Here is a 15,909-nt window from a genome sequence, read left to right on the forward strand (position 1 = left end):
GTGCAGATGATGTCACATACAAACATGATGTAATGATGTAATGGCTGCTCTAATTGGTCAGCAGTATGCAAACCTGAGGCAGGGCTAGTAGTGGCAGACGAGGCCTGTTTTCAGGGTGGCAGCTGCCGGCCCAGGCCACCCTGGTAGATCCCCCCCTGGAGCTCTTGGTCATCATGGGTTGAGATTTGACAGACTGTCTGCAGCCTGTTTTTACAGTGTTGTGGCGTTTAAAATGATCAGTCAACACCTCGTATGATGACGAGCGGCCCGGGTTCGAGTCCCGGCTCTTTGCTGCATGTCCTCTGTCTGTCTGGTCCGGCTGCACCGTCTAATAAAACAAACAAACCCTGCAAAAATAATCTTTCAAAATAATTACACTGACTGGTCTGATGTGGTCGATAAAACTAAAGGTCACAGTTTGCTGAAAGGCCTCGACGATGATGATGTGATGCTGCGCCTCTCAGTGATGCTTAATTATTATTTTATTTTATTCCTACTATTTAAAATGTTTTTTTTTTCAACTCACATGTCTTATTTTTCTTTTCTTTTCTTTTTTTTTTTTTTTTAAATTTGATCTATTTTTATTTTATTCCTACTTTTTTCAGTGGTTTTAATTCACATGTCCTGTTATTTCTTACTGGTCAGTTGCTGGTCTTAATTATTTTATTTTATTTTATTTTATTTTATTGTTTATTTATTTTCTATTCATACTTGTTGATGGTTTTTAAATCACAGGTTTTATTGTTCAGTTGCTGATCTTAATTATTATTTGATCAAATTTTATTTTATTCCTGCTTCTTTTTTTATTCCTACTAAGCTACATGTACACTGTGTGTGTGAGTGAATCATACTCAGAATATATTCAAAAAAATATTCTGTGCTTGTATATTTGTAGAGTTTTCTTCACACAGGCTCCTGTTGTACTTACTGATTTTTTTTTTTTTTTTTTTTTTTTTTCCCGCAGACTCAAAGTTTCCAGCTGAGCTTGGGCTGATCAAATTAATCCCAAAGTTAAACAAGCAGACTTTAAAACAACTTCTTCTGTTCTTCATTCGCTCAGCAGAAGTGAAACATCACTGAGTCAAGTCTGAGCTGCAGTCGGTCACATCGCTCTCTGCCTGTCGAATTTATGGTGAACTTAAACCGGGACACAAACAGAGAGAAAGCTGCTTTGCCACCGGAGAACCACATGAGGAACACAGAGCACAGAACAGAACCTGCAGCAACACAAATATCATGAGATTAAAAACAACGAGTGACTAGAATTACAGCCAAAGCAGTTTTCATGAATTGTTCTCATAATGCATTTTTCATATCATTGGAATTGTAATAAATATCCAGATTATCGGAAGTTAATAATTCTGTTTATTCAACACGCTGATCACAGCAGGAACAAAGGAGCTCTCTGTTCTTAAAGCAAGGCGTGCCAGCTGCCTGTTTGAAGGCTGGTCACGATAAAGGACTGGTCTCAGGTACAGCTGGTCTGGATCTCAACCTAAATCTGTTTTTCTCACCTGTGTTTAGATGTACATGTCCTGCTAGAAAAGATTAAGACAGACTCCACCAATGACTTGTAAAGCATGGCCTTCATGTCTATAAAAACATGAAAAGACAGACGTTCTTTTTTTTTTTTTTTTTTAAAGCAAATATAAACCCTTTAGGCTCTTTTTACAAATAGAGTTTGTGTTTTCCTCAAATGAGAGTTTACAGTCAGCCACTGCTCCTGGGTGTTTTGTCTGTCCAGCAGCAGATTTGAAGAGCTGCGTCTCTCTCTGATGAGCACTGACCAAGTCTCAGTCTCTGACACATTCAGCTGGAGGATGGAGTTGTTCACACATCCTTTGAGTGAGTTTTAACCAGTAAACCCTTCAGTGACATACTGGTCCAGGTCAGTCAGTCAGTAGTTTGAGGGAGATCACAGGGTTTGTACAGAAAAACTGGAAACCACATCATGATGTTGACCACGGAACGGTTCCTCATTTGATAACATCAAGGATGCGTCATCCTTGGTGAGTCACAGTGACTCTTTGTTCAGCATCTTTTTCTTCTTTGGAAAATTTATCACAGTCTACTGTACTATACTAAACTGTACAAGACTGTATTTTACTGTACTAGACTGTACTAAACTGTATGAGGCTGGACTAAACTATTGAACTGTACTGGACAGTACTAGGAATGTAATCGACAGTATTAGAGTGATTCAATCTAAACTGCATTAGATGAACTGTACTAGACTGTACTAGACTGTAATCTGTACTAAAGTGTGCTAAACTGTACCAGACTGTAGATTGTACTAAACTATATTAGACTTTTACAAAACCGTATCAAACTGTATTAAAAAAGTTCTAGACAGCACTAAACATTTGATGGCTACTTAGCTTTACTAGAACGTACTACGTTGTATTTGATTGTGCTGAACTATTAAACTGTATTAGATTTTACTAAGCTGTATTTTACTGTACTAAACTGTATTTGACTGTATTAGACTGTGCTAAACTATTAAACTGCACTAGACTGTTAGACTGTAGACTGTAATAGACTGTAGTAACCGGTACTAGACAATACTAGACTGTACAAGACTGTATTACACTGTAATAAATGGTACCAGGCTGTAGATTGTACTAAACTGTGCTAAACTGTATTAGACTGTATTAATAATAATAATTCCAATTTTATTTATAGAGCACTTTTCAGAATCAGTGTTACAAGGTTCTTCACAGACTGTACTAAACTGTATTAGTCTGAATTAGACTATATTACTGTGCTAGACTGTATATTGTACTAGACCGTACTACACTGTATTAAAAATGAATGTCTTAAGCTGATCTAAACTGTATTAGATGGTACTAAACTGTTATTGACCGTGTTAAGACTAAACTGTATGACACTGTCCTAAACTGGACTGTATTATACTGTATTATACTGTAGACTGTGGCAGGCTGACATGTACAGCGCCTGCAGCAGCGACATCACAGCCTGACCAGCTCATCTGTTTTGGTGTAATACAGCACAGCTACAGGAAGGTGTCGCTGTTGTCTCCACAGGCCGTAAAACAGGGTTGTAGGCTATCCCATAAATCATCTGACTGCTGCCGAAGGAGAAAAGAGAAGAAAACCGAGGCGGAGTCTGAGCTGTCCGTCAAGCTGTCGCAGTGACACGCAGACAGACAGGAAGCGGTGCCGCGAGGCCTTCAAAATAAAACCCGAAAATCTCACTTTCATAGAAGAAAGAAGTGAATAGTAAGATGCACCGAAAAGCAAAAACATACCACATGTTACACGTCGTCTCTCACAATACAGTCCTGTTCGGCTGCAGCCTGTCCCAGCATGCAAAGGGCTTACAAAGAGATAGACAGACACTTCAATTCACACTTTAAATCAACAGGTGAATAAGAGCACGACCTGCAGACACACTGGAAATGCATTGAAATGCATTGACAAAGACTGCAAATCAGGGACAAAGACCGCAAATTAGCTGAAGCTAGACGTCTTACATACATCACATTTTCCCTTTTTTGTGGCAATGTTGTATGTATCGCCCCTGTCAAATAAATATTAAATAAAATTATAACAAAACAATATGGTGATCTTACTCCCATCTGCTGTAGCTAGGTCTCTCTTTAAAATGTATAATTGGGTATTGTGTATTGTATTGGGTACTGTGTATCTCCGGGAAAAAACATTACTTAAGATCCGCACTAGTCGTTACAATGCTAAACACAGAAAAAGAAGAAATAAAGAAAAAGCTTCAGTGGCTCAAATAATTCAAATCCATGTGGTGATGCCAGGAAAAAAAAAATAAAAAAATAGACAAATTAAAAAAAAGAAAAACCAAAACAAACCAAACATAAAGCAGCAGCGAAAAGCGAAGAAATTGTTTAATTGTTTTTTATTTATTTTGATTTAATTACGTATTTATTTTGTGCGGTGGCCGGAAGTGCCGTGTGTGTGCGCGCGGCGGCTTGACGTCGCCGTTTGCTCGGAGGGGAGGGCAGAAGCTGGGTGTTGCCTCTCCCTGCGAGCACAAGTAAGGATTCTCAGCCGTGACTCTGCTCTCCAGACGCCGCCTGGCCTGCTGCTGTTGTCCCGTTAACTCCGAGCGAACAGAGGAAAAAAAACCGTCCAAAAACCCGCAACCATGGGAGTGGAAGGCTGCACCAAATGCATCAAATACCTGCTCTTCTTCTTCAACTTCATCTTCTGGGTAAGAGGCGCACTGTTTTCCAGCAGATTGTGTGTGTGTGTGTGTGTGTGTGTGTGGCGCTCAGTTCACTGGGCAGCGCCGCCCTCTCTCAGCCCTCTTTTATTATTATTATTATTACCATTATTATTTCTGAGTGGGTTTCTTCAGCCTGCCTGTCTGCCTTTACCGGGCAGCGTTGCTCTAAATCAGCAGCAGTGTACTTCAGCAACATGTGATGTGCACGGTGTGTTTGCTGTAGTTATTATGGAGGTTTTTTTTTTTACCGCAATCTGCCTATTAGGACTCGTGGTCAAAGCAGCGCGAATGAATTTAACGCACATGCTCCCATATGCGCCCTTTATTCCAGTAAGAGCCGCCTGGCCGAGCTGCTTGGGGGGGGTTAAGTCCCACTGTAAAAACACTGGGCTGAGGTGAAGGAGGTTTTAGTTCAACTATAGCCCAAACCATGTGTGAGGTGAAGGATGCTGTCCGGTTTCAAACTACAAATCACGCTGATGAGGGGAGAAATATCCCAGATGAACTATAATAATAATAATAATAATAATAATAATAATAATAATAATAATAATAAAACATAACGGATGGGGTTAAAGCTGTAGAGCTGAAGTGAAAGATTCTCCAGTTTAACTATAAAACATGTATGATTGGGTTTAAAATCGCACTAATGAGCTGCGGGATGTTTAATGTTAACTATAAAACACGGTGGGTGTTTTGTTTGGCTCTGAGTCACAGGGGCTGAGGTGAAAAACAGAGGTAGAAAACACATGCTCAGAGGTTCAGGGGGAGTTTAGTTGTAATTTTTCTGGGCAGATGAAGCCGAGGGGCTGAGACATAAAGGAGCTGTGTGGATGTGAAGTCTCTGCTTGTTGGGCGGCAGTTCAGAGTTTTTTTTTTTTTTTTTTTTCTTTTCTTTTCTGAGCTGGAGGAGGGCTTTGTTTGCATTACATCCTCCTCCCCAGCCCCTCCGTGTGTGTGTGTGTGTGTGTGTGTGTGTGTGAGCGCGCGCACGCGGGTGTGTGTGTGAGTCTTGGTGATTTCCACTGGGTGAGTCAAGGTCTGTTTTGGTGATGGATCATGGAAAGATTTCTGAGCTTTTACTTCACTTGTGTCAGAGCCTTCAGACAGCGTGTTCATCTGTCTGTCTGTCTCTCTATCTGTCTATCTACCTGTCTGTCTGTCTATATATTATATAACCTATATATGTGTATCTGTCTATCTAGTTAAATAACTGTCTGTTTATCTGTCTGTCTGTCTATCTGCCCAATTGTAAAGCAGCATTAGTCCTACTCCATATTTTTAAATAACTCACTTACAGTGTCCAGCTTATGTATATATAGGTTTGTTCCTTTTTTTTTTTTTTTTTTTTTTTTTTTTTGACCAGCAAAGTTGACCAGCCTTGTGATTGGCTGCCAAGAGCGGCCAATCGGAGCCCGTGTTGGCCCCAGCGTCTCTATCTGCTTAAAGGGAAAAAACAAAAAAACAAAAAAGAACCACCCAAGAATAAAACAGGACCGAGAAATGACTGAGCTTTTACTGTCAAGACGTCTTTGTCCTCACAGCGCCGCTGGTCTCAGTCCACTTCATTTAATTTTAGCAGCAAAGGGCAGACCCCTCCCCACACACACACACACACACACACAAACACACACACACACACACAGAGCCCCACCCACTCGGCTAAAAGTGATTGGAGCTTTTTTGGCGACATGTGAGCGTCTGTTTCTGAGGCGCCGTGTTTAGTTTTATGTCCTGGGTCTGTTGGTTAAAGTGAACTCAGATGTCGGGGGAGCCGACCAGTCAGAGGCGATATTGATACGGATCAGTTTAAGCTGCCAATAATCAATCATTTGTTCCTATAATCATGATTGTAACCGTTAAAGCAACTGATGGTTTGAGTAAATAGCTGTTACTGCAGGTTTGAGGAAGGCTGTTCAGTGTTTAGATATTAAAGATGCGCTGTACAAAAAAAAAAAAAAAAACATGGAATAAACCTAAAATTGGTCAGTGAGTCTGGTTGACAATGAGAGCCATGTAGACTCAACTGTCAAATGACGCAAGTTTCTCATAATTTTTTTTTCTCCGTTAAGTCTAATACATAAATCAGGTCTATACCTTTTTATATTAAATTTACAAGTGATTAAAATCGATGTATTGTGCAAAATGATATGAATAAAAAAAAAATACATTTGTCAAAAAAGAAACAACAGCAAAACAAGAAACTTGCAGTAAAAACAACTTGTACATTTTCATGAAACTAAAAACAGTTTAACAATAAAAACATGTACACCTGTAGCGCAGGTTAAAGGCTTCCCATAGACAACCACTGATTGATAGATCGATAGTTTATTGATTCCAAATTAGTAAATGTAGATTGCACAGGAACAACAGCACACAAAAATAACACTAGAGGAGATAAATATATATCTTTAGAAAAATTAAACACAAGAAAACAAAATTAAATAAAGTAGGCATATGATATATAATCATACAAACTTGTTCATATTCGTTCATATTAAAAAAAAAAAAAATGAAGTCCAGGCCGAGATGCGAGCGTCTCCGGCTCCGTCAGGTGCACAAACGGGAAGGAAGAAGCTGATTGGTGCTCGACTTGAGGACTTCCTGTCACATGGTGTGCGGCCCTAATGAGGCCCTCGCCCTGACAGCTGTGTGAGTGTGTGTGTGTGTGTGTGTGTGTCGTGTCGGGGCGGCCCAGCCTCAGATCATCAGCAGGACAGGAATATTCCGGATGAGTCACAGCCGAGCGAGCGAGCTGCGGCTTCCTCGGATGGCTTTCCCAGAGCGGGGCGGGGCCGCCAGCACCGAACCGATTTTATTTACTATTTTATTCCTATTTTCATTACTTTGAATCACTTTATTTTTTATCTCCCCTTTTTTCAAAATATTCTTACATGTTTTTTTTTTTAAGTTTTCAGCATCACATTTTTTTAAAAACTGCATAGATAAATTATAATTAAATAGATTCATAAAAGATAAAAGCACATGCAAAAATGAAGATATATTGCTGTCATGCTGCTGTCAGATGTGTGATACGGACTTCATGATTCAATGCAAATAATAAATAGAAATAGAGTGGAAAGCCTTCATTGTCATTGTGCCAGTAAACAACAAAATGAGCAGCGTTATCCTCCTGATCAGTGCAAATTCACAAGACAATTAAAGACAAGATGACAAGCACGCGTCCAATGAATATGAAACTAAAGTCATCATCATCATTTTGTTTATTGAAAACCCTGGAAAAACATTGTCTTTTTCAACAGTGCTGAGGTTACGTATAAAACACAGTCACAACTAAAATCAAACAGCAGTAACAGGAGAATACGTGGCAATATCAGTGAAAACGAGGTCAAATTACTAAAACAGGAACTGACGGTGAGATTTCCACAAAGTTTATAACGTTCTGTTTGTGTTGACATTGTGCAGAATGTGTCACTTTAATTCTGTGTTTATTACTGAGGTTGTAGTTTGCAGAGGTCTGCTACTGGACTGCATTATACTGAGAGGGGTTTCTGATTTTTTGTCCTTCCGTATTTATATACAATGAGGGGGGACAGAATAGTGGAAACAGCTGTCAGTAAAGTGCAGCACTAACTATGAGCTCAATGCCAAACACAGAAGTGAATGAACACCTCTGTTACCGTGACAACAAGACAAGCTGAGCATTACAGGCAGCAGGAGAGGAAACTTTATGGCACAACAGCTGGATTAGATTAGATTAGATTAGATTGTGCAGGTGAAGATGATGAAGTGGACGCTGAGTGTATAAATAAAATAATAAGAACAATAATAAGAAAAAACAAATACTATAAAAACGAATGGATATTGCACTTGAATGAATGAAATGAATAAAAAGTAGCTGGTGTCACTTTTCATGTTTCGGACCCACTGATACATCCTGTCATGTTGTTGTATTGTGATGTATTGAATTTTTAATGTCTCGCCCCTCCCTGCGCTCAGATCTGCCCGTGTGGTAGTGCACTGCAGCAGAGATCTGACTCCTCCTCCCCGCTTGAACACGTCCCCCATTTTAATTACATTGTGGCTCCTCGGGGAGCCCTGTGGAGAGAAAAAAGCCCTCCTGCCTCCATTAGAGCGGACGGACGAGGCCGATCCGTCTGAGGAGAAGCTGGAGGCGCAGCTCCGATGAAAGTCTGGAGGCCGCGGGCTCTTTAAGAGGGAAACCTCCTGTTTCCATAAATTACATCCGACACTGAGAGGGTGAAGAGGTTAAGGGGGGACGGGAGAGAGCTCTCTTTGTGTCTCTCTCTGTGTGTGTGTGTGTGTGTGTCTGATGGGAGCTGCACCCCCCCCTTCCCTCTAACACGCCCTGCACTCTACAACTCCTTGTCCTCTGGACGGCGGGCAGCAGTGAGAAATAAAGGCTGGAGGCTGCAGCCGCACTGATATCTGCTCTGCTTTTGTCCCTGATCGATCACAAATTTACTGCACGATCGATCAATACCACGCTGGTCAGCTTGTGGTATAAGCTCTTAACCTGGACTGATCCTGAAATGTCTGGATCTCTCCTGAGCGTCCCGTGGTCTCAGAGCTGTTTTCACCGGGGTTTTCGCCAGAGGAACGTCACTAATGTAATTTTTTACTTGTAATGCGGGTAATTCCAGTGGAGCCTTTAAACAGGATCAGAGAATCCAGTGAAAGCACCGACCTCGTCCCATCAGGTCATGTATCGAACATCAAACATCAAACAGTCCATACAACAGGACTTTTGTGAGTTTTTTTGACTTTTTTGAGGTAGGCCACGCCCACGACCCCGCCCCCTGTTTGACTGAAAGGCCTGAAAAGTGAATCTGGTCGTCTTTGGTTCAGGAAATGTGGTGCCGCTGTGGTTCCACCGCTTCCTGACTGATGGACAGCTGAAGAGACGATGGAGAGAGAAAATCCAGAGGGACATCCAGTTGTCCGTACAAATCCACACTGCAAAAACTCAAAATCTTACCAAGATTATTTGTCTTATTTCAAGTCAAAAATGTCTTATTCCTAGTCGAAATATCTCATTACACTTAAAATAAGACATGATCACCTCAGAAGTAACTTGTTTTTAGACAATTGTCTCTTGCTTTGCTTGTTTCATTGGCAAAATTTGTTTCTTGTTTCTAGCTAATTTTCACTTATTTCAAGTGAATTTTCATTTTTTCCACTGGCAAATTTTGCCAATGAAACAAGCAAATTTTCACTTGTTTCAAGTGAATTTTCACTTGAAACAAGTGAAAATTGTCTAAAAACAACTCACTTCTGAGGTGATCATGTCTTATTTTAAGTGTAATGAGATATTTTGACTAGAAATAAGACATTTTTGACTTGAAATAAGACAAATAATCTTGGTAAGATTTTGCGTTTCTGCAGTGCATCCTGAAGTCCTGATGCGTTTTATAGTTTGTTAACAAAAACAAAAGGCTGCTGTGTTGGAATAACTAAAGCGACCTGTAGCGGATGAGATGTGACAGCCAACAGAAAATATCGGAGCCCTCCTCATCCTCTTTGTCTCCATGCCACCGTACGAGTGGATGAACATGTAAATAAGGTGAAACCAGTTACTGGAGGTGGCAGTGACCAAAAAGAACGTGTGCAGCCTGAACACAACAAAACAACAGAAGTCAAGAGGCTTTTTTGTGAACGCCACGCCCGCTTTTCAGGCCAAGGGACGTGAAAATACAGGAAGTTTCTCCTTGGAAGATGAGTAACCTGGAAACCCCAAGCATCTTCTTGGAAGTTATGTCACTGTGGCAGACACTGATTCATTACAGTTCCCCGTAACTTCTAAACAATGGAAAAAAAAAAACCCACAACTTGTAGATAGGTATGCTCAGGTGTCAAGGCGCTTTTGAACAAAGAGCTGTTAAGTGCTTTGAAATGAAATGAGATGAGGCCGGGAGGCACCCGAGCGCATTCCTCCTCCAGCGATCCACATGTCGGATTTTCACTGAAAGCTAATCTCACCTGCTTTGGGCCAATCCCAGCCAAAAGTGAGTCGCTTCCTCTTTGCCACATGACTGATCTTTCCCCAGAGTTTCATACAAATCCGGTGAAAACTTGTGGAGATATTCTGCTAACAAGGAAAAACTAAAAAACATCACCAGCGTCCAACTGTGGTGAAGGTGGTGATCAACAGAGGGATTTAGAGGGAAGGTGAGAGGATGAAATGCCAGCAGGTTATCACCAAACCAACGGAGATAAAGGGAGGAAAGGCCTTGAACGCTGAAAACACAGAGAGCGCAGTAAGAAAGCAGGAAGGGAGAGTTTGTGAAGTGATGAGTGATGAAGGAGGACGTTCATCCTGATCCAGACTCGTTACTGAACGAGCAGCCGAGGGCTCTGGTTCAGGACGGGCCGCAGTTTGTTCTGTTTCTCTGAAGGAGCTCGGTGACGGCGTGGAGTTATTAATAAAAGTGAAAGCATTTTGAGAACAGCATGTGAAGTCCAGATGGAGCCGATGGAAAACACCTGAGGCTTCTCGGTCTTTCTTTCACTTTCTCCTTCTCTCTCTCTCTCTCGATCTGAGTTGAGATTTCGACATCACAGCGGGTCACAAAACACTTTTTTACAAGTCAAAACAGGTCAAAACAGTTTTCCAAAACTCTCCAGGAAGAATGCAGGAAATCTCACTGAGAATCAGCTGCAGGTGAACGGTGCAGATCTCCAGTCCGACCTGTTCCCTTTACTGTCAAAACTCAAAATCTTACCAAGATTATTTGTCTTATTTCAAGTCAAAAATGTCTTATTACTAGTCAAAATATCTCATTACACTTAAAATAAGACATGATCACCTCAGAAGTAACTTGTTTTTAGACAATTGTCTCTTGTTTCAAGTGAAAATTTGCTTATTTCATTGGCAAAATTTGTTTCTTGTTTCTAGCTTGTTTCTATCTACTTATTTCAAGTGAATTTTCACTTTTTCCACTGGCAAATTTTGCCAATGAAACAAGCAAATTTTCACTTGTTTCAAGCGAATTTTCACTTGAAACAAGAGACAATTGTCTAAAAACAAGTTACTTCTGAGGTGATCATGTCTTATTTTAAGTGTAATGAGATATTTTGACTAGTAATAAGACATGTTTGACTTGAAATAAGACAAATAATCTTGGTAAGATTTTGAGTTTTTGCAGTGTTTACTGTCAAAACTGATGTAACACTGAGGAAAACCTGTGAAAATAATGAAGAAAACTGACTTTTAGACGACAGACAGTCACTCACCTGATGCTTAGCAAAATAATCCATTCTGTCTTTGTGTAACTGTGGGGGAGAAAATGGGATTCTCATCACTGTACGGCATGAAAAAAGTAAAATAATCAGTTTTTCTGCTGTTTCACCCTTTAAAACCCAGCAACCTTTGGGCACCCTGTTAACAAAATTCACTTTATTTGTTTTTCTTTTTCTTCACTTTGGGGGCCAATATATACTTTTATTTTTCTGTCATTTTCTGGTAATTTTCTTGTAACATTTTAATAATTTATTGCTTATTTCTTCAACACCTTTTTTCCACATTTTTGATTAAAATCAAGTGAATTTTCTCAGTTTTTAACGCTAATAATAATGATAATAATGTAAAAACCCCTCCGCTCAGGTTTCACAGTGAAACGAGAGCAGAACAGGCTTTTACAGGCAAAAGAAGCAAATTATCTCTGGTGTACATATTTTTCCTTATCAAGCACAAACCCACATAACCCTCGGTGCAGCATCGGTGTGTGTTCCCTGTGTTTTCTGGGTCAGTGTGTAACAGCTGACCAAACACACACACACACACACACACTGTCTGCTGCTTGTTCAGTTTTAGGTCGTGTCTTTGTTGTCGTGAGCGTCTCATTTCGTGCATGACAGCGGCGGCTCGGCCACACGGCGTCTCCATGTCGACCGCCTCCAGGATTTGGACAAAAAAACTCAAATATGCGTTGAGACACGCTCGTAATCGACCATGACGAACTGTAAAGAAAAAAGAGGAGGGGGGGTTTCCTCTTCCTTCTCCAGACAGAATGGCCTGAATATCAGAGAAACCTTGTTGTGAAACATGAAACTGAATAATTGTGGCTTGGTGCAGATCCACAAGCAGAGGCTGCAGCAGTTTTTTTTTTTTTTTATGTCACAAGCTGGGGAAAATGTGACATTCATCTGCGGCCACATACAAAACATCAAACAGATCCCCCCCCCAAAAAAACTAAAACAGCAGCTTCAGTTTCTGCACCAAATCTGATCATCACAGGCTGAGGTAAATATTCCCAAAAGTCATAAATATGCAGAATTCCCATAATCCCTAATCAGTCCAGGTGTGTTCATGCCTCATTTGGCTGTTATTACCTTTCACATATCACAATCACCATCAGAAATACTCCACTGATCCCCAAAGGGAAGTTGGGTCAGTTGAAGGAAAGTAAAATAAGAAATATTAAAATATGTGCATTAGAAATTTGCAAAAAGTACATGTATGCAGTAAAACGTGTGCATTCATTCTACAATAATATGACAACAATATATGCAAAAAATAAGACAACTGAATAAATGTAAAAAGTCCACCTATATACAGTATACTGCACTGTAGCTAAAATTAAATGACTTCTTGACGCCAGTTTCCTCCCAGCTGTAATTGTCGATATTGAAACACATTTTAGCGTTTAGAGTCAAAGTATAAGTTGAGGTGTGAAACAGGTTGAACTTCTGAGATTCTACATTTTTTTTATTGTTAACATGAGATTATGTTCGTTTTAAAGTCTTTAAAGTCGCAAAATCATCTAAAAAACACCCCAAAAATGTCACAAAAATCTCAATCCCATAATCAGCCAAAGCTGTAATCATCAAACTGGGCTGATAAAATGTCACTTTATAAAGTATATCGGTGCGTGCCAGTCTAAGTGTCTCTAATTGATTAAGGAAAGTATGATTGGTTAATGTCCTATCGGGCAACTAATCAGTGAATCGACAAATCGTTTCAGCGCTCCAAAGGTATATCTGATGAGCAGATGAGCTGCGTGCTGGGATTCTCTTGGTTTTAAAACTTGTTTTAATCAATAGAAAAGATCTTTTATGTCTTTAGAAGATGTTAAGTTGTATAAACGCACGTGTTTCTTCAGATATGACGCCGATTCGACCGTCCGCCGCGTGTCTCTGCTGTCAAATCTGAGGAGGAAATTCCCCCCCGGGGCCCAAACGCATGTGTGTTTTCCCTCCGCTGACCCCAACCTGGCAGCGCTTTGGAGGGGAGCTGCCAGCCCGACCCCCGCGCCCCCGTCCCCCCTCCCCCCGCTGTCCCACCTGCCAAATCCCAGTTTAACCCCAACATCAACAAACCTGCCGGGAAAACCCCCCCCTCTCCTCACGTCTCCCTTCCCGTCGGCTGGTGATGAGTTCATTTCCGGGTGGTTGCTGGTCCCGGGTTTTGCTGCCAGGTGTGTGTTGTTGTGTTGATGTGTTGATGTGTTGTTGTGAACCAGCAGGGCATCACCGCCGTGGAAACAGGGGGAAAATCTCCTGCTTGGTTCAGATTGTCCTCCAGCGGCAGGAGACGTTCTGGTGTCAAAACGAGCCTCGGCGGAAGTAAAAACTGAGATTTAACATGCAGAGGCAGTGAAAGTTGTTGAGTTTGTTTTTTAGAAAAGAGAACGTGTGATTCAAAAAGGACGAAAGCACAAAGAGTTCAATCTGGATTCTTGGAAGGAAGAAAAAATGAGATTATTCCACTCCACCAAATTACATTTAAAATAAAGTGAATTACATTACTTCAGCAAAAACACAATAAAAGGGTGCCAATCAGGAATTATGCTTAAATAAAAAACAACAAGTCCCAGTACCTATTTTTAGCGGAAATTAGACACGTCCCTCTCTGAACTGGAAAGTAGATCCGGCTGAACAGAGTAACCTTTCGCCAGGAAGAAATGGCCTGATAAAAGCGTCACAAACACAGTTATAATTACCTGTTGAAAAGGCTGAAAAAACACAACACAACACAACAAGAGCCTTCACCTCTTTTGCTGCGGTTTTTGGGCTCATTTCAGTATAAAACCTTCATCAGGGCATCATGAGCAAATTGTAATTACATGAAAAAAAAAACACGTACTGGGACTTTTATACTGTGGTGATGCTGTGTGTTGGTTTCTGTGATTTTATTTTGGTTAGGGTTTGGTTAAGGTTAGGAAACTTTAGCAGGCTAACTTTAGGAAACACGCTAAAAACAAACTGGTTCTGCTTGGATGTGGATTTGAACTCGTCGACCTGGACTCCGTCGCCCCCTGTAGACCACCTCATGTTACTGCTCTTTCTTCCGTACTTGGTTAAGGTGAGGAAAATGTTGTTGTTAAGGTTAGGGCCAGGGTTAAGCGACATTAGCAGCTGAATGTTTCAGAAATACTGACACTTGTGCAGCACAACTAACGAATATTAGAGAACATTTGCTAATACTAGCTGGCTAATGTTAGCTACCTAAAAGAAAATATATTGTTTAGCTTTATTTGCCTCAGTGAAAGTCATGTTGAAAGTCATGTTTTGCAGTGCAGACGGTCGCTGCACTGCAAAAACGCAAAATCTTACCAAGATTATTTGTCTTATTTCTAGTCAAAATATCTCATTACACTTAAAATAAGACATGATCACCTCAGAAGTAAATTGTTTTTAGACAACTGTCTCTTGTTTCAAGTGAAAATTTGCTGTTTCATTGGCAAAATTTGCCAGTGGAAAAAGTGAAAATTCCCTTGAAATAAGTGAAAATTAGCTAGAAACAAGAAACAAATTTTGCCAATGAAACAAGCAAATTTTCACTTGAAACAAGAGACAATTGTCTAAAAACAAGTTATTTCTGAGGTGATCATGTCTTATTTTAAGTGTAATGAGATATTTTGACTAGTAATAAGACATTTTTGACTTGAAATAAGACAAATAATCTTGGTCAGATTTTGAGTTTTTGCAGTGTGTTCATCAGTCAGTTAGTCCGCTGACAGAAAATCACACCATTATTATTTTTAAAACAAGATGAATTCTATTAGTCATTTTATCCAGTAAAAAAGTCCAAACATTGTGTGATGGCAGCTTCGCTAAGATTCCAAGAGCGTCATCCTCCTCTCCGTTCATAGCTTTTTAAAATTAATATTTCACGTTTTTTTGTGGCTGCTCAGACTGAGGAAGACATTTGAAGAGGTCACTTTGGACTCTGACACTTTTTTCACTTTATACACTGAATGTTTCCTCACGCCTGTCGCAGTCTGGATGTGATTTAAGTGACATTAAAATCTGCCGCTGGTACTCGTCACTGTTTCACGGAGTCCCCTGTGGGAGACGACCACCAGACCTCGGCTTTATTTTGATCAGTTAACACACTGAATGATTAATTGAGAAAATGACTGATAAATTAATCAATCATGAAAACTCTGGCCGTCCTGCCGCTCTGAGCCCTGTCCTGCCGCGTGGACGGGCCCTGCTGACGCCGCCTCGTCCTGTTCCTGTGTGGAAACCTCCACCGGGCCTCGCTCCGTCCAGTTTGTGCCGGGAAAAGCTCGAGAAAAGGGACATCAAACTAGTTAATGAGGTTACTTGAGATTTGTGCGCTTTTATCAGAGACTGGAGACAGAAAAAAAAAAGCCTCCTGTTGTTCCGTTTCTATTATTAATTAACAGGGAAAATGTGCAGTAATCCACCCAAGGCCTCGTTTTGTTGCATCATGGGAACGGAGCTCTCGGGCCGCCCCGTCCA

At 40.6% G+C, this 15,909-nt stretch overlaps 1 protein-coding gene across 1 annotated transcript in view; it reads left to right on the forward strand.

The window, feature by feature from the left end:
- Positions 1-4,011: 4,011 nt before the first annotated feature.
- The window catches only part of cd81a (CD81 molecule a), a 46,023-nt gene continuing 34,125 nt past the window's right edge, over positions 4,012-15,909 (forward strand). Inside the window, exon 1 of the mRNA XM_030048157.1 lies at positions 4,012-4,203. Within this exon, the coding sequence (XP_029904017.1) occupies positions 4,138-4,203 (66 nt within the window). The 5' untranslated portion in view covers positions 4,012-4,137. The remainder of the gene's footprint in view (positions 4,204-15,909) is intronic.

This window comes from Myripristis murdjan, chromosome 3 (genome assembly GCF_902150065.1).
Source record: "Myripristis murdjan chromosome 3, fMyrMur1.1, whole genome shotgun sequence".
Lineage (NCBI taxonomy): Eukaryota > Metazoa > Chordata > Actinopteri > Holocentriformes > Holocentridae > Myripristis > Myripristis murdjan.